Source organism: Trichechus manatus, unplaced genomic scaffold (genome assembly GCF_000243295.1).
Source record: "Trichechus manatus latirostris isolate Lorelei unplaced genomic scaffold, TriManLat1.0 scaffold00107, whole genome shotgun sequence".
In the NCBI taxonomy this organism is placed as follows: domain Eukaryota; kingdom Metazoa; phylum Chordata; class Mammalia; order Sirenia; family Trichechidae; genus Trichechus; species Trichechus manatus.
In genome coordinates, this window is record NW_004444043.1 from 3969965 (window position 1) to 3988980 (window position 19016).

General features: G+C 43.2%; 1 protein-coding gene and 1 pseudogene across 1 annotated transcript in view; both read right to left on the reverse strand.

Annotated features, from left to right (window-relative positions):
• LOC101352650 (replication factor C subunit 5-like) overlaps window positions 1-17416 on the reverse strand; it is a 50779-nt pseudogene extending 33363 nt beyond the window's left edge.
• A 1004-nt stretch (window positions 17417-18420) lies between these two features.
• FOXB2 (forkhead box B2) overlaps window positions 18421-19016 on the reverse strand; it is a 1362-nt gene continuing 766 nt past the window's right edge. The window contains exon 1 of the mRNA XM_023737771.1: window positions 18421-19016. This exon is cut by the window's right edge and continues 766 nt beyond it. Coding sequence (XP_023593539.1) covers window positions 18421-19016 — 596 coding nt within the window.

The following is a 19016-nucleotide window of genomic DNA, read 5'->3' on the forward strand; positions in this document are numbered from 1 at the left end:
GTGAATTTAGTCAGTCACAGAAGGACAAATATTGTATAAGACCACTATTATAAGAACTCAAGAAAAGGTTTAAACACAGAAGAAAATGTTCTTTGATGGTTAGGAGGGTGGGGAGGGAGGATGAGGTTTATTTACTAACTAGATAGCAGATAAGAATTATCTTAGGTGAAGGAAGGACTGCACACACTACAGGGGAATTCAGCACATCTGGACTAAACCAAAGCTAAGAAGTTTCCTGAATACAATCAAACAGTTTGAGAGACAGAATAGCAGGGATAAGGGTCTGGGGACCATGCTCTCAAGGGACAGCTAGGTCAATTGGCATAACAAAGCTTATGAAGAAAATGTTCTGCATCCTACTTTGGTAGGTGGTGTCTGGGGTCTTTAAAGCTTGCAAGTGGCCATCTAAGATGCATCAGTTGGTCCCAACCACCCGGAGTGAAGGAGAGTGAAGAACACCAAAGACACAAGGCAAATATTGGCCCAAGAGACAGAAAGGGCCACATAAACCAGAGACTTCATAAGCCTGAGACCAGAAGAAGAAGTAGACGGTGCCCGGCTACCACCAATGACCGCCCCGACAGGGAACACAACAGAGAGTCCCGGATGGAGCAGGAGAAAGGTGGGGTGCAGAACTCAAATTCTAGTACGAAGAGCAGACTTAATGGTCTGACTGATACTGGAGGAACCCCAGAAAGCATGGCCCCTGGATTCTCTGTCAGCCCAGAACTAAAACAATTTCTGAGGCCAACTCTTCAGACAGGGATTGGATTGGACTGTGGGACATAAAGTGATAGTCGTGCGGAGTGTGCCTCTTAGCTCAAATAGATACAAGAGACTAAACGGGCAGCTTCTGTCCAGAGGTGAGATGGGAAGGCAGAGACGGTTAGGAGCTGGTTGAATAGACATGGGGAATCAGGGGTGGAAAGGAGGAGTGTGCTGTCACAGTATGGGGAGAAAAATTAGAGTCACATAACAATGTATGTGTGAAGTTTTGTATGGGAAAAAAAAAGGTTGTTTCCAGTGAAATAATGGTAGATCGCAACTGAAACATTAACTTTCTTCCCACTAGTTGCTGATGTTTAACATTTTGATTTGTGAGATACACACCAAATTTAAACATATAAGTACAAATTGTGACAGTACATTTAAATTGAGATTGAATACAAGAATGGAATCATCAAAAAATTAAACAATATTTTCTATTTCTTGAATTTAAATATCACACTTAAAAATGTGAATAAAGTACGTTTAAAATGTTTACACTCACTTAACAAATTTCCATTCACGTGAAACTCTGTTCAGAACTCACTGCGGTTTAACTAGCTCGTTCAGATTTCTGACTACGAGTGTTCTCAGTCATCAAGTGTCTCTCACATCTTTGGTAGGCACAGCTCGAGTGACTGTGAGAGATGTCAAGCATGGAGCCAAAATGGGGAACTCCGACTGGCCTGTCAATCATCCTGTGTGACAGCACTCTTCACCTACAGTGTGGCTGCGCAATGTTGCTAAGGAAGCAATGAACTGTGCTGCTACCAGCCATGTTCCAGAGAAGTATTAGCATACATGGACGCCAACCGCAAATCAAACATAAATAGTCCTATAGTCTGGCTTACAACTTAAAAATTACCATTGAACCGAAAATAGCAGAGCCAAAAAAAATAATGGTTTTCGATTTCGGTTGGGGTTCAGAAAAACATTTTTTTGCGATTTGGGTTATGGTTTCACTCCAGTGGAAATTTCAGGTTTTTTGGTTTCAGTTTTTGGTTCCATTCCAGTTTGAAGCCCTGTTTATATGGCACGTAGCTACTGGTCCTTGTGGATGAGTCCACATTTTCACATGAACTTTCAATTACAGTCAATTTCAAGGTTTGCCTTCTCAGCATTATATATTATAAAATTTCATTTTAAATAATGTTCAAACCATTTTACAATTTTTCTTTTAATATACTTTTAATATTTTTGAAGCCAAGAAACTTAGTTTTAAGTAAATATCATATTATACCAACATTAATTTTAAGGCCAGGAAAGTGTTTCTATAAGTATGATTTTTAAATCATCACACAGCTTTCAAAAGTTGTAAGAAATGTTGCCTGGATCTAGTTTTCTTGTCCTAGGGTAAAAACACCACAAAGTTATCATACGGCAAGAAGAAAGATTTTATTCAGCATGTGTTCTAAGAACCAAAAGTAGGAAATGGACAAGAATGCTGCCAGAGCCATGTCTGCCTGAATACGAGGAAAGTTACATGGCTATATATTTACATTACACATAGGTAAAATCATTAAAAGCTTCATCTTTTCACAGATTGGCTAAAAACTGCCAAATCACTGTGATTCTGCATTTTGAATTGTCTTTCTTAATAATCATTGGTACGAGTTTCAGTGACAACCCTCAGGAGGATCTTCATTGGGCCAACAAATATATCTATTTACTAAGTGCTAATAGAAAAAGGTAAGAGTGGAATATATGTGGGTCTTTTGTGCTCTAAGATTTGTTTATGTGAAAGGTTCCCTGAAAGACGTTTTCCAAGATTGTCCCAGCTATTGTGTTTATACCTCAGGGCCCAGTTGATATGTCCTTGTGAGTCCAGCTCCAGATGGGTCACATTCTTTATACTCAAGGACAGGGAATAATGGCTCCAATTTTAACTCCTAAAACACTCTTAAAATATTATCCAAAACAATTTCCTCATTTCAGCTGACCTTGTTTACTGAATCAGATTCATTTTTAAGAGAGTTTTTAAATCTGTCTCCAATTACTAAGAATCATTTTTCAATTGGTTTTTGAAAATATGAATTTCAGTTTTGATTGTCAACGTATTTGATTTTATTTATTGGTGAAACTAAACCTAATGAAGAAAGTATTATTTGTTCAGTTTTACAGATATAAAAACTGAGAAGCAGAGAAGTTAAAAGCTTTCTCAAAGTACTATAACACTGTGGATAAGAGTTGAACTTGGGTTCAACTGCCTTGAGATCTAATCCTAACTCTGACACAAGTGAGCTGTGTGACCTTGGCAAAGTAACTGAATCTCTGTGTGCCTGTCTTAAAGCCATATAAACTTACTGTAATTGAGTACCGGTCCTCACAACTGGACCTATAAAGAACATCCTGATACATGGAGAAAAAATTGAAGTTGTCAACAGTTTCATTCTACTTCAATCAACAATCAATGTCCATGGAAGCAGCAATCAGGAAATCGAATGATGGGTTGCATTGGGCAAATCTGCTGCAAAAGACTGCTTTTAAAGTGTTAAAAAGCAAAGATGTCACTTTGATGACTAAGGCACGCCTGATTCAAGCCATTGTCTTTTCAATCACCTCACATGCATGCGAAAGATTGGCAATGAAAAGGAAAGACAGTGGAAGAATTAGAATTGTGGTATTGGAGAATAATATTGAATACAGAGTGGACTGCCAGAAGAACAAACAAATCAGCCTTAGTGGAAATACAACCAGAATGCTCCTGAGAAGCGAGGATGATGAAACTTCGACTTGCTTGTTTTGGGCACGTCACCAGGAAAAAGCAATTGCTAAAAAAGGATGCCATGTTCGATAAAGCAAAGGGTCAGTGAAAGTGAGGGAAACCTCCAGTGAGATGACTGACACAACAGGATACAACACGGACTCAAATATACCAAGGATCATGAAGACGATGCAGGACTTAACTCGCTGGCAACTAACAACAACTAACAGGATTGAGTTACCTACACTTTTTTTTTTAATTAACCATTTAAGCAGACAGTTTACACGTGTAAATATTTCTTAACTCAGGATGGAGGTAAGCATTAATCAAATTCTTTCTCTTCAACAAGCCTTGATTGAGAATTTACCATGAGCCAAGTATTATACTAAGCAGTGGAGAAACGTAGATGAAAAAGATACGTATCTTCAGAAACTTTGAGAAAGTTTCCACAAATATTAAATCAAACTAGTGAAATAGGCAGTGTGTCAGCTTGGCTTCTGACATCTAAATTAAATCTTGCATGGACCCCACATTGCTCAAGTTTTTCTTGAGCTCATTCATTAGCTGCTTCCTTTGTTAAACACTTGAATACTCTTTCAGAGTTACCATTTCTAAATATATCTTTCCTGCTCTAAAAGGAAACAATACAAAAGCCCCTGAAGTGTGTTTATTCCAGCTTGCTATTGTTTTACCTGATGCTGTTAAGGAGTGTAAAGGGGAACCAGTATCCCTCCTAGTAAAGAGCTCTGGCTTTGGATCAGACAAACCTGAGTTCTTATTCCCACCCCTCCACTTGAACTCGCTCTCACTTTTCTCTTGTAAAATGAGAATAATAACAGCCTCTAACCTAAAGAGGAGCCTTGGTGGCACAGTGGTTTAGCCTTTGGCTGCTAACCAAAAGGTCAGCAGTTCGAATCTACCAGCCCCTCCTTGGAAACTCAATGGGGCAGTTCTACTCTGTCCTATAGGGTCGCTGTGAGTCAGAATTGAATCGATGGCAATGGGTTAACCTAAAGAGTTGTTGTGAGGTTAAATGAGATTTGGGATGTAACGCATTTAGCTTAGTAGATGCTCAATAAATATTAGCTTTTATTATTGTAAATAATTAAACATTTTAATAACTCGCATTACATCTGTAAACAGAATTGTCAGATTCAGAAATTTTGAAAAACCAACTTATTTCCCTTCAGCTTATTTGGTTAGTTGGTTTGTTCCCAACTAGGTGATGTTTTCACCACTTTGCTCTCTAGTCTCCTACCTTCCCAGGCAGACCTGAGTCCTTTATGTTCCCTAATTCCTGGAGGATGGAGGGCAAACAGTGTGATCTGGAGTAGCCTCACTCTGGGGAATTAGCTTCTGCACTGGCCCTCACACTGAGATTGCAAAGTATCTGCAAACAGATACAACTTTTCAAAGCCAGGTTGCAACGAAGTCATGAAAAGAAACACAAGGTCACACAGCTACCAATACATGGTTTAACAGGTCTTTTGTTTTTGTTTGTTTGTTAAGAGTACATTTTATTATTTGCAAAGGTGAAGAATTTAAAAAATGTTTTTCTTGGTTAACATGTATTAACATATCTATACATATTGTTTCACAGTATAAATTTGAACCCTGACTTTCTCCTCCACATCCCCTGCAGGTCGTTTGTACACACCTTTGTCAGAGAAGACAATCTTCTGCTTCAGACTGTCAGAAGACAGAACTACTACGGTTTTTTTTAATAGACAGACGTTACTATAATGAATTAACTAAGTGTAAAGATGTTAATAACTGAAAGGGTGAACAAAGAACTCTGTTGGTGATGATGGGGAGAAATTGCATTGCCGGTGGGAATGTAAAACGGTGCAGCTTCTTCAAAGTTAAACATAAAATTACCATATGATCCAGCAATTCCACTCCTGGGTATATAACCAAAAGAATTGAAAACACAGATTCAAACAGATACTTGTACACCAATGTTCACTGCAGCAGTATTCACAATAGCCAAAAGGTGGAAATAACCCAAGTGTCCATCAACGGATGAATGGATAAACAAATCCCGGTATACACACACAATGGGATATTATTCAGCCATAAAAATAAATGAAGTTCTGATACATACTAGGAGAGGATAAGCCTTGAAATCATTATGCAGAGAGAAATAAGTCAGACGCAAAAGGACAAATATCGTATGATTCCACCTATATGAAATATCTAGAATAGGCAAATGCATAGAAGCAAAAGTTCATTCGTGGTTACCAGGGGCTTGTGGGAGGTGTGGGTGGGGGGGATGAGGAGTTGTTGCTTAAGGGGTACTGAGTTTCTGTTTGGGGTGATGAAAAATTTTTGGCAATGGATACTGGTGATGGTAGCCCAACACTGTGAATGTAATTAATGTCACTGAACTATACACTTAAAAAATGGTTATAATAGAAAACTTTTGTTATATATATTTTACCACAATACAAATTTTTAAAAGTTTAAACAGATAGAAGAGAGAGAGAGAACTGTAAGTATCATAGAAGTAGCCATTGCAGGAAGTGACTATCATCTCCAGGGCGGAGAATACAAAGGGAAAAGGTTGGCATTTACTAACACTTAGAAACTTAGAGGAGGTCCTCCCTGGAGCTAAACCTCAGAACCTCCACAGGTGGCTGCTGATTGGTGCTAGTGTCTCTGAGATGGGGCTTGACGAAGCTCTTCTGAAAGTGTTGGAAAAACTTCAAACTGGATTCAGGTCCTGCGGCGGGAAGGAACTGCTGCTGCCAGGGTGAAGAAGCATGGTGTGTGTGTGGGGGGTGGGGGGTGTTTCCAGGGATCACAAGCAGATAGGAGGCCCCAGAAGGAGCAAACAGAAAGGAGCAAATCTATTTGCTGCTCCCACGGGAGTCACATATTGCCAGAAGTCCCCATGGGGTGCAAACGGTTAATGCTCTTGGCTGCTAACCAAAAGGTTGGAGGTTCAAGTCCACCCCCAGGTGCCTCAGAGAAAAGGCCTAGCCACCTACTTCTGAAAAACCAGCCATTGGAAACCCTATGGAGCAGTTTTACTCTGACACACATGGGGTCCATTCAACAGCAACTGGTTTAATATATCGACAGCTGGCAAAACAGAAATGTGTTATGCAGAGTCCCAGCCCCTGCATCTCAGAGCAGAGTAGGGAAGGGTGGGTTCAGAGATGAGACACAATAGCCTAATCGTTGGCACAGTAGGAAACATGTCTTGTTGTCAGCACCTGGCACAATTTCTAAAATACAGTATTGAATAAATCCTTGTGGAATGAATATGTGTGTACAGTTAATTAAAAACGTGATCTTAATAGCTAATACCTTAGTTCCTCTTATAGAAAGAGCTGTCTTTGTTTAGTTAACTGACTTGATAGCCCACTTTCAATGTAGACTGTGAGGTCCCAATGTTAAGGTCTGGAAAGTCGGAAAGAGAGAATTAAATTGTCAATCATGAAGAGTTAGCAGGAATTGGGATAGAGTAGAGTGAGGGGCAAAGCCACAGCTGGACAGGAGAGGGGAGAACAGACAGTCCAAGAGTTAGGGAGCAAGCAGTGTATCAAAAGACTAGAGTGGATGGAGAAAGGTGACCAGTGAGAGAGACATTTCTGGTGGAGAGATGATGGAAAGACTTTTAGAAGTAAGAATGTTAAATATTGGAATTTAAGTTTATGCGTGTAGCTCTAAAGTAACTCAAATCTTCAATGCGCTGAAGTTTGCTACTCACACTGCTTTTGTTGTGGTTAGTCGCTGTTTAGCTGCCTGCTACTCCTGGCGACCTCATGTAGAACAGAACAGAAAGTTGCCTGGTTCTGTACCATCTTCATGATTGTTAGTGTGTTCGAAGCAATTGTTTCGTCCACTGCGTATTTTGATTGCCGTCAAACATAGGGGGCTCATCTTCCAGCACCATATCAGACAATGGTTTTCATTTGCTAATTTTTGGATGTAGATCACCAGGCCTTTCTTCCTAGTCTGTTTTAGTCTGGAAGCTCTGCTGAAACTTGTCCACCATGGGTGACCCTGCTGGTATTTGAAATACCTATGACATAATTTCCAGCATCATAGCAATATGCAAGCCACCACGGTATAACAAACGGACAGATGGGTAGTGGCACACCAGTTCACATCTAGAGTATTTATGGATAAAGGAGCAGGCTGCTTTGAACAGTGAGCTAATCTGTAAATGGAACCAAATCTTGGGGAGCGGGTCTTTAACCAGAGATAACTAAGAGAAACAAAAGGCTCTACACTTTCTTTATCACTGACTAAAACTCCCCAGAAGGACCAGGGTGTGAGTTTGCCACTGTACATGGGAAAAGGGTCTAGATTATTCCATGGGCTTTCAAAGATCAGGGGGCCCTTGTCTGGTGTCCTGGTAACACTTGTTTTGTGCCCCTCAAAAGATGTGGTGAAGTTCTAACCCCTGTACCTATGAATAAGACCTTGTTTGGGGAAACAAAGTCTTTGGAGATGTCAGTTAAGTCACTCTGAAGTAGGGTGAGTCCTAGACCTAATTCCTTCTGCGTGGTATCTTATGAAAGAGGAGGGCAAACACGGACACAGGGCCACGCACAGGGGGAAGACTCCATGTGATGACAGAGGCAGAAGTAGCTATAATCAGTAAAGGAATGCCAAGTATTGCCAGCAACCACCAGAAGCTAGGAGACTGAGGCATGAAACGGTTTTTCTCTCCAAGCCCTCAGAAGGTGCCATTGCCCTAAATTTGAACTTCTAGACTACAGTACTGTGAGAAAATAGATTTCTGTTCTTTAAGGCCACCCATTTTGTGATGTTTTGTTATAGCAGGCCTTGGAAACTAAGGCAGCTTGTTTTTTCAGAGCACAGGGTATTTAGTGCCTCAGCCCTGAAGAACAATGTATTTCGTAAGTATTGGGCTGAATAGTTCCATTTTTAAGCAAAGTGTGAGTCCACTGAGATGATGTACCATTTGAAAACCTGTGTGAGCCTCATCCTCCGAGTTATGGATCTGAGCCTGGGTTCATTGAATAAAGCCCATCTCCCCTACATGAAATAGTAAATACAGAAATCTCTCAATATAAGGCAGAAAGTGCCACGCTAAAGCATGACGTGCAAACATTATGATTGCATTATGTGAAGGAAAGAAGCAAAGTAATCACTCCCTTAGCTCATTGGTTAAAACAATGCATTTGTGGTGGGACTAGTTTATGATGTAACAGAGGCAAGATTCAGCATGTAGAAATGGAAAGAAGATTGAACTGACTTCTAGGTCTAGTTTTCACTAGTAACTCTCAAGTAACTCTCTGTGCCTCAGTTACCTTGTCGAAAAAATAAGAAGGCTGCTCCTTTCCAACTCTACTTTTCTATGTCTTTATGTGACTTCCAATGAGGAGGACTCAATTCTGGAGACATATGGAGTTTTTCTATGTCCCCCTTTCGCATTTATATATGTTGTTGTTAGGTGCTGTCGAGTTAGTTCTGACTCATAGTCAACCCAAGTACAGCAGAATGAAACACTGCCTGGTCCTGCACCATCCTCACAGTCGTTGCTATGTTTGAGCCCATTGTTGCAGCCACTGTGTCAATCCATCTTGTAGAGGGTCTTTCTTTTTTTCACTGACCCTCTACTTTAGCAAGCTTAGTGTCCTTCTCCAGGGACTGGTCCCTCCTAATAATACATCCTAAGTACGTGAGACGAATTCTTGCCATCCTCGCCTCTAAGGAGTGTTCTGGCTGTACTCCTTTCATGACAAATTTGTTCATTCTTCTGACTGTCCATGGTATATTCAATATTCTTCCCCAACACCATAATTCAAAGATATCAGTTCTTCTTCGGTCTTCCTTATCCATTGCTGTCTTAACATCTAGTGCTGCTACAACAGAAATACCACAAGTGGATGGTTTTAAGGAAGAGAAGTTTATTTCCTCATAGTCAAAGTAGGCTAAAAGTCCAAATTCAGGGTGTCAGCTCCAGGGGAAGGCTTTTTCTCTTTGTCGGCCTTCTTCTCTTCAGCGTTCCCCCGGGCTAGGAGCTTCTCTGCGCAGGGACCCTGGTCCAAAGGACACGCTCTGCTCCCAGCACTGCTTTCATGATGGTATGAGGTCCCCCTGTCTCACTGCTCACTTCTGTCTTTTATATCTCAAGAGATTGCCTCAGGACACAATCCAGTCTTGTAGAGCCAGTCCTGCCTTACTAACACAACTGCCACTCATCTTTCCTCATTAACATCATAAAGGCAGGATTTACAACACATAGGAAAATCACACAGTACCAGGAATCATGGCCCAGCCAAACTGGCACATTTTTGGGGGGACATAATTCAATCCATGACAATTGTCCAGCTTTCACATGCATATGAGGCAATTGAAAATACCATGGCTTGGGTCAGGCACACTTTAATCCTCAAGGTGACATCTTTGCTTTTTAACATTTTAGAGAGGTCTTTTTGCAACAGATTTGCCCAAGGCAATACATTGTTTGATTTCTTGACTGTATTAACCATATATTCTAGCTTCTGTAATATTATGTTTTAATATCCACACCAAGTTACTCTTCTCCACCTATGTCTGCTATACGTAGATATAAAGCCCCCTCAGTTTCCCTTTGGTAAACACTGCAGTCCCCAAGGCACGAGTTTCAAACATAGTTGACAGAAAAGTCCCTGTGTGCTTGCATCTCCCCCTGTCACATTTCAGGCAAACAAATCCAATAAAGGGGCTTGCCCACACTCCTGCTCGATCTCTGCCTTGTGACCATCCACCGCGTTTTCCGTGTGTGGCCCTGCCCAGTGTGCTGTGAACACCAGGGACTGTGAGTATAATAATTATTCAAATGTTTCCGGCCTCCCTCTCTTGGTATGTGTTTGATCTTACCATACCTCAAACATTATTATATCAAGTTAAAATAAGTACTCAAAGATGACTGGGGTGGGGATGGATGAATTTGGGAGGCACCAATGAGCTTTTGAAAGAAAGGGGATAGAGAGCTTAACACTTGCCCTATGATGCTCAAATTTATTTGGATATCTCTGATGGACCAAGATGTCTGCAGCCAGAGTAAACCGACCAAAACAAGAAAAGAAAAGAAAAAACAAACTCTGGGACCCTTGAGGTAAAATCCCCATATGGCACTGACAGCAGAAGCAAGGACAGAAGACTTCCCCAAGTGTAATCTGGGACCCAGCAATCTGTGTTATAAAAACCTCTCCACAGAATTTGTACCCTAAAGTTGTGGTGCAAACAGTCATAATGCACTCAGCTGTTAACTGCAAGGCCTGGAGATCTGCTTCTGGACAATCAGCCACTGAAAACCCGATGGAACAAAGTTCTACTCTGACGCACAGGTCATGAGTGGGAGTGAACTCAACAGCAACTGGCCAAGTCTGAGAAGCAATGCTAGCAGACTGATAGACTTTCCATTTTTTCTTTGTAAGGTGAGACTAACCAGCCCTGAGTCAGCCCTTGCAGTTCTCTGAACTGGGGAAGAAGAGGAAAAACTTTCCAGTAGCACCCAGGATGAGAGTTCAAATTGTCCGTATATTAAAGAAATATGATCCTATTTTATACCGCAAGTTGGTGAAGCAGGATATATTTGTTTATAAAAAGTTAAGACAGGTTCAGTCTTCTGAAAACATGCACTATTCTAGGTAGTTGGAGACTTTTGCAGTTTTTGAAAAGAACTATTTCAGTTTAGATAGGTAAGACATCATACAGGCTTACTCAGACTCATATAAGTAGCATCTAACACATTTCTCTTGAAGACCTTGTCATTACACAAAAAGAATTTATCAACTAGGAAAAAGAAAAATTATATTGCTATTTTGGAAGACAGTTATTTTTCATTTGAAAGGAAATGTTTGAACCTGTAGGATAAAATTATCCTTGTGTTCATTATCTGTTGAGTTTTCCAAAAGGGTTTGAGGCTACTTCAAAAATTCGTAAAGTACAAAAGATGAAAAGAGAAGTAGCTACCAGAAGTAATAGAAAAGTATGAGATTTATTCTCTAGCAAGACATTTTGGTAATTGTAATGGCTTAATATATTCCCACTACAGTTTTATGGGACGGTGATTCTAAAAAAATTCACTGAGTGATAGCTTAAAGGCACAGCCTTCTTTTCTTCACACCGGAAGTGTCTGCTATAATTGGAGTCCGGGCAAAGGCACAGCAGGAGGACAGCAAAGTGAGCACCATTCCATTTGTGTTTGCTGCTCTTTGGTTTAAAAGTATATTATATATCAGGTGATTTTTTCACCCCTCTCCCAAATACTTAAGATATTAGATTTGTAAATAATAATTTACATTTTGTTGAAATGCCAGTTAGACTGGCTGGATAGATTTTTGAGTGATCCTTTCCTTGATTGGAACCCTGGTGGCACAGTGGTTAAGAGCTTGGCTGCTAACCAAAAAGTCAGCAGTCAGAATCTACCAGCCGCTCCTTGGAAACCCTATGGGGCACTTCTGCTCTGTCCTATAGGGTTGCTATGAGTTGGAATAGACTCGACGGCAGTTTTTTTTTTTGGTTCCTTGATTGTCAAAATAAAATGTGATCAATGTAGACAATCAAACAAACAAACAAACAAACAAAAAGAAAACACCTGGAACATATAGAAAACAAGAAAATAAAATTACTTAAAATTTCACCAATCTAAAGCTATCACTTGTACTTGGTATAGTTAGTCCCTTCCAATACATTTTCAATGCACATTATGTGGTTGAGATCATATTTATATAGCATATTGTACACAGTATTTTTCCACAACTGGATTCCATAAACCTTTTCTCTATGAGTAAAATTTCATAAACGTTATCTGTAATGACTGCATGATATTTCATAGTATGCAAATAGCATAATTTATTTAAACATTCCCCTATGGGGATTTAGGTTAAGCCCTATAAAATAAATTGCAACAAGGTTAATGTAGCAAATTCCTCACCTGGGATGAATTTTTAGGTAGACCCAGCAAAGCCTCGTCTTTTTAGGCAATAAATAAAGCTGAGAGAATTATACAATGCACTATCGTCTCTATCTAAGAAACATTTTTAAGAGAAGAGGAATACTGTTTTTAAGGCAAGACTACTTTGGGTAAGTCGCATTATAGATATTGTCAGATACATTAAAATAATTGATCTATAGTTTCCTGAGAGAAAATCAAAGCAATGACATTAGGTTAGAAAATTAGAATCTAAAAAAATTTTTTTTTGTTCTGTCAATATCAGATGCACACATCTTTTCCCGCATTCCTTCTTTCTTTTTCTCCTTCTTCCATCCCTTCTTTCCTCCTTCCCTCTCTCACTTTCTTTCCTTTTTCATTTGCATGTTTTAATGTTTGTGAATCCTTTCCGGAATGAAATCTGAGTTGAGCTGCCCTGGAGTGCAGCTCTCCAGCTCCCTTCTCACCAAATGTCCATCCACAGTAACAGTACAAACACTCTGTCAGTGAAGGTGCTGACAGGACCAGAAGCAGCTCAGATGGGAAAGCGTATTCTAACGCATTTTAAAAATAATGCCACAGTAATGAGGTCTGATGACTCACAAGCAAAGCTTGGGCATCTCATGCACGTACACACACACACACACACAAAACCTGTTCCTTGTGGCAGGAGAAAGCTATTTGGATAAAATTTAATGTAAACAAAATATATTCTTAGCAATATTCTTTTAAAAATATTTTCATATTAGTAAGCTAGCATTTTTGAATTTTCTGATAATTGTACAAAATCCTTTTTCATATGGCATTCTCAGAATGGCTCTTCAGTATAAAGAAATGTTACTATAATAATACAACTATAGTTCTCAAATGCTTTATGTTCTGCTTAATGATACCATATATGCATATCATGTGACTGTGTGTAGATCATATTATGGCTTAAGATGCAGAATTTGAATTTCATGGACCATGCTAAAATTCAATAAACCTACATTTGTATGCAAGGGGGAAAGAGCAACATGTGGCTTAAATTTTCCTTAAAATACACAGGGGATAGTTAAGGGGGAAAGTGATTGGGACAGAGTACATCTGGAATTTTGCCAAACTCATACCATATAAACAATGGTTTAAGATTGAATTCAAATCCCAGGCAGATCTCTTCACTCTCCCTTAAAGGGTATAAGGTACCATTTCAGTCTTGAAAGACGAAGTTAACAAAAATACTTTAAATGAGCAAAATGAGAATGCTAATGCTGGACTTGATGCAATTGTTTTGTCCTTTGGAATTCAAGGTCTTCACACTTGCCCTTGGATCCCCACTCTGCTTTTTCACCAACAAAGTGGTTATCATTGGCTTTTGAAACCATTTCTTTGCTTTCCTGTGTTCAATATCAACTCCGTCCTGCCCCCACATCCCTATGCAGAATCACAGACACTCAATCTAGCTAATACTAATACTACTTCAAATTCTTGTCACATCATCTGAGCCTGACATGCCTCCATACTATCCCTTCTTCCCATTTCACAGTTGGCTACAGTGAAGAGAGGGAATTCTTATCCAATGGAGGATCTCAATCCCATCATGATTTACAAGGCTGTCTGTGTAATTTTGTGCATATCAGAAATAGCAATTTTGTCAGGCGAATGGAATTTAAGGGGAATTAGTGGCTGTGATGATCAGTGTTTCTTCTCCTAAGTCATTGTACTCCCTTTCTCTTCTGGAGTCTCTGTGTACTAGTGCCAAACAGGCAAATGCCACCCTTGAGTCCCAGGAGATGTGTTGATCAGCTATACAAACCCCCCAGCGCAAAGATGCTTGGAGTTCAGCAGTGCCACTTCCAGCTAACTGGCTCTGATTCCTGTGGATGCAACTAGCTCTCCTCCCTGTCTGGACTAATGCCAGTCTACTTAAGGAGATAATTGACCACAAGCCAGCCTGACTGACAGGTTTCCTAAGTGCCAGATGCCAACTGTGCCAATTCTGGCCTTTGCAGGAGATCCTGTCCTCCTTGGGACCACAGCTGAAATAGCTTCGTCCTCTCTCAGCCCTTAGCTCTCTTCTCAGTTTCCTGCGGAAATATAATCAAATAGATCATTCTAGGTTGTTTTTCTTCTACCTTTATTTTAATGACATCTACAGGAAAGCTTTTCTTTCTCCTTGTTGCATCTTCCTACCTTTCCAGGGTTCTGTGCATTCATTCAGTTAAGAGGGATCCTGGAAACCAGGGGCATAATTCATACCATCCCCACCCATGGTTAGCCTACCAAGAGTGATTTCTATTAAGAAAGGAAACAGATTGTTATTATTTTATAAGAGCTCCCACTTCCATCTCACATTTGTCCAGACTTATTTTCCCTTTATTCTAACATGTATCTACAGAGTTCTAGAATACCTGTGAGATCAGATTAGATCACAAACTTAGTCGAGTGTAACCAAAATATCACGGTTAACTAATTATTCTTGTACCAGTTTTAGTGGCTCTCTAGTCTTGCCAGGACATAATTTGTTAATGGCTTGACTCCTATTAACATGTTTAAAATAAGCACTGAATCTGGCTCTAATGCTTTTGAGTGGGTATTTTTTGGTACATGGGCATAAGAACCTGATTCTGGTAAAGGGCAGTGCACAGAGGCCTAGAATTCAACCAGTCCTGGCGTCTTGCAGAGGTCTGTGGAGACTAATTCTGTGGTGGTTTGTGGGGATGAAGAGCTTCACAATGCGGGTATGGTTCAACAGTAGATCCCATGTTAGTCAAGAGGGGTTTTCAAGGTGGTGTTGAGGGCTGTAATTGGGGCCTTCCTTGGGATCAGAAAGGAGCCCTGGCTGTGCAATGGTTAAGTGCTAGGCTGCTAGTCAAAAGGTCAGTGTTTCAGTCGGTCTGTGGGAGAAAGATGTGACAGCCAGCTTCTGTAAAGATTACAGCCTTGGAAGCCCTGTGAGGGCAGTTCTACTCTGTCCTATAGGGTCGACATGAGTTGGAATCACTCTAGGGTGCACAGGGTTTTGGTTTATTGAGATTAGAGCTTTGGCAGAAAAGCCCCTCCCCACAAACGCTGCGCTTCCCTTGGGTATTGGGGACTCCTTCCTGGATGAAAAGTTGAGTAGAATCATCTGTCCGCATCTCCTTTCTTTCTCCTTACCGTAAAAAGAAAATAACAGTGTTTCCCCAACCATTGCTGTAGGAGTCGTCCCACCGCAGGGGTTGGATTTAGTAGAAGGTGAACAATTCTTTATCCTACTCAGTGGCTGCGACCCACAGGTTCTTCTCTTCCCCAGGGCGCTGTCACTTGGGCCAGCCCTTGGTGCCGAGCCTCACCTTGGGCCGCGCCTCTTTCCCGGAAATGGACGGCGGGCACCGCTGTAAAACACTTTGGACCTTTCAGGCAAGTGGGGAAGGAAGAAGGCTCTTCTTTTAAAGAAACCCGGGGGATCCACAGTCCCCTTTTTGGGACCCAGTGACTCCCCGCCCGCGGCTTCCAGCCACCAACTCACGCAAGAGAAGCCAGACTCCTAAGTCGCCCCAAATCGGGGACCCCCATGTCAGTGTCCTTTCTTCCCTCCCTGCTTGCTTTCTTTCAACAGCTTCAGACTAGTGAGGAAATACCCGGTAGGGAAAACGTGCAGAAGAGTCCCAAACCAGAACAATGGAACGGACTCCCGAATTGCTTGAGCCCTCAAGGAGGCAGCGACCAAAACTTAGTGTCACGAAGCAATGGGACTTGTAATAAAGGATGCATAGAAATACCCATTTAAAAGTGTAACGGAAATCTCCCCAGCGTCAGTACTACGTACAAGTCATCTTGTTGGCTCTTTATTTTCTACTGACGAAAGGTCAGAGGAGGTTTCGGTTGGGCCTAACTGGGCAGAAAGAAGCCGGTGACTTAACCCGAGGCCGGAGGGCTGAAGCTGGGCAGCGGCTCCCCGGTCCCCAGCGGGGATCCAGACGCGCGGCTGGGGCCGCCAGCGTCGTTTCCCGCTCAGCTCCGCAGAGGCTGCGGCCCGCGGTTCCCCGCCCCAGGCTGTCGCTGTCGCAGGAGGCCGCCCGGCGCCCGCGCGCAACAAGTCCCGCCTGGCCTCGTTAACCACAGCCGCGGCGACTGCCGCGGCGTCCCGGCGCCAACCTCCCGGGCCCCAGGCCTGGGCGGCACAGAGCCCCGGGCCGCACCCAGCCCGGCCGTCGCCTGCCCCCGAGGACCTCAGAAAAGAGAAAACGATGGTCAGTGATCGCGTTCATGACGTGTGGAGATGAATCTCAGGTAGGAATAGAAAAAATTCACTGTTGCCGGGTTTTGCTGATTTATTTTCTAGCACTGAAATGGGCTAGAGCTCAATTAGGGAATTATGGTAAAGGTGGGTGGAAAAGGGATAATTGCATCAGTGGAGAAAAGGAGCCAAGGAGCAAACCTGTCTCTCCTGGTGGCTCGCCTGTGAACTCACCCCTCTGAAGTTCTAAATGTCAGAAATAACGTGTTTGGGGAGGAGGAGAGGATTTGCAGTCCCCTGACCCAACACTGGATTCTCAAATCGCAGCCTCCTCTCGTGAGAAGCGAGACACCTTCACACGGGCACGGGCATATCCAGAGAGAAGCTTTAATGGAGAACACCGCGTACAACACCGGCAGACGTGAGGAACCTGTCACAAATTCACAACCCGAACGCGGCGCGGACACAAGCCAGAGGTGACTTAGAGGCAAAGGACAGCAGCCTCCTCCCCACCCCGCCCCCCTTGGTTCCTCAAAGTTTGTTTAGAATAAAGTGCTATTCCCAGGGCTCAAAAAACAAGGGGGTGGGGTGGGGGTGGGGGAGGGACAACGCCAACAGCAACCAGGCAAGTTTCTTTTTCAATCACGAATTGAAATAAACTGAAGAATTCGCCTGAAAGACGTACGCGCCCACACAGAATACCAAACCGACGGCAGCTTGCAAAGACGACAGTGTCATCCCCTCGCTTCTGTCCGGAGGAGGCTGGAAGGCAAAGGCCCGGAAACGCCCCAGCGAGTGTAAGAGCAAAAATGCGGATGATGTGGCAGGTTTTCCTTGCATCCATAATTTAGGGGAACAAAATCCCGTTATAGGAGGGATTTTTTTTTTCTTTAAAATTCCAGATGGAACGGATCGTGGGAATTCACATTATTCTTGGGCGCCCTAACGCTCTCATTCGATGGATACACAAACGAATTTCACGTGGAAAGTCGCCCTTATTGTCTCTCTTTGGTTGTGTTCTCCGAACTTTACTTTTGGAATCTGAGGCTTTGCTCTTTAAGCCGTAGCCATTCTCTTTTGTGCAAACTAGTTGCTTTAGAGGTTCCTTCCATCCTTCTCGACCCCCCCCCCATCCCCAGGTCAGAGCCGAGAAACTTAACTGCATTTCCCAAAGATCCTTTGTGAGGTCCCCACCCACTCCCCAAAGCGACTTTATTCATGACACTGTGTTGTCGCCTATTTAACTGACCAGGAAAATAACAGTATAAAACGCTCCCTCTTTTCCTTCTCAATCAAAACGAGATATCCGTAGGGAAGAGCCGTTTTGTCTTGAATGTTCACGAGAGGCGGATGCCTGGGGAAGATACCAGCCGAGAGAAACTCAGTGGCTAGATCTGTTTCAGTGCCCCTCTCTGTTGGATTTTTCCCCTGGAGGTTTAGCTCCACCAGCTTCTACTGCCAGGAATAAGGGTCCGAATTTATTTCCAGTTTGTCTGTGAATGAGGCCTTCCCCCATCACCTTCGCTCCCTCTCCCCATAGCTTACTGGTTTATAACATTAATTACAACAGAAACTCTTACCTGAAAATTGGCTTTCATGAATCTGATTGTACAACATAGTATATAAATACAGATACAGAAGTGTTAATGTTTATTCAATCACTAGAGAATCCACTTTTCGGGTTTGTTTCAATATCTTCCTTTCCCGCAAAGGCTCGGGCTCGCCGGCTCTGCCCGGCGCGGTAACGGTGCCTTATCCTTCTGGGGGGTGGGGGGAACTGGGGGGTTGGTGCTGTCCAGGGCCGGGCCTCTCCCCCGCGCGTTCATCTCTGCCAGCCCGCCGGGCCCCCTAGGAATGCACTAGCACCGAGTGCAGGGCGCCGCCCTTGCCCTCCGCGGCACTCGGGGCGGTGGGCTGCAGGGAGGCGGTGGGCGAGGCCGCGGCAGCCGGGCACACGGTGGACGGTGCGGGTGGCTGCTGAGCGGCCGCGGGGACGGTGAGCGCCGGCGGCAGCGCAGCCACCGGCGGCAGCGCAGGCGTGGGCTTGATGGGCACAGGCACTGCGGGCAAGCTCTGACTTGCCGAGTGGCAAAGGGCCTTGACCGGTACCCCGAAGGCCCCATACTCGGGGCCCACAGGAACCCCCGCGGCTGCAGCAGCGGCAGCGGCCGCGGCCACTGAATCCATGACGCCGACGTGCGGCCACACGGAGCTGACGACGTTGCCGAGCTGGCTGGGCACCGGGTAGCCCAGGTGGTGCATGACTGATGCCAAGGGCAGCCCGCTGGCCTGCAGGACGCCCTTGTAGTCCCCGCCGATGATGTTCTCGATGGCGAACGGGTGCTTAAAGCCCGACGTCGAGGCGGCGGCGGCGGCGGCCGCGGCGGCGGCAGAGCCCAGCCCGTAGGGCGGGAATTGGGACAAACGCCCCACGCTGCCCACTG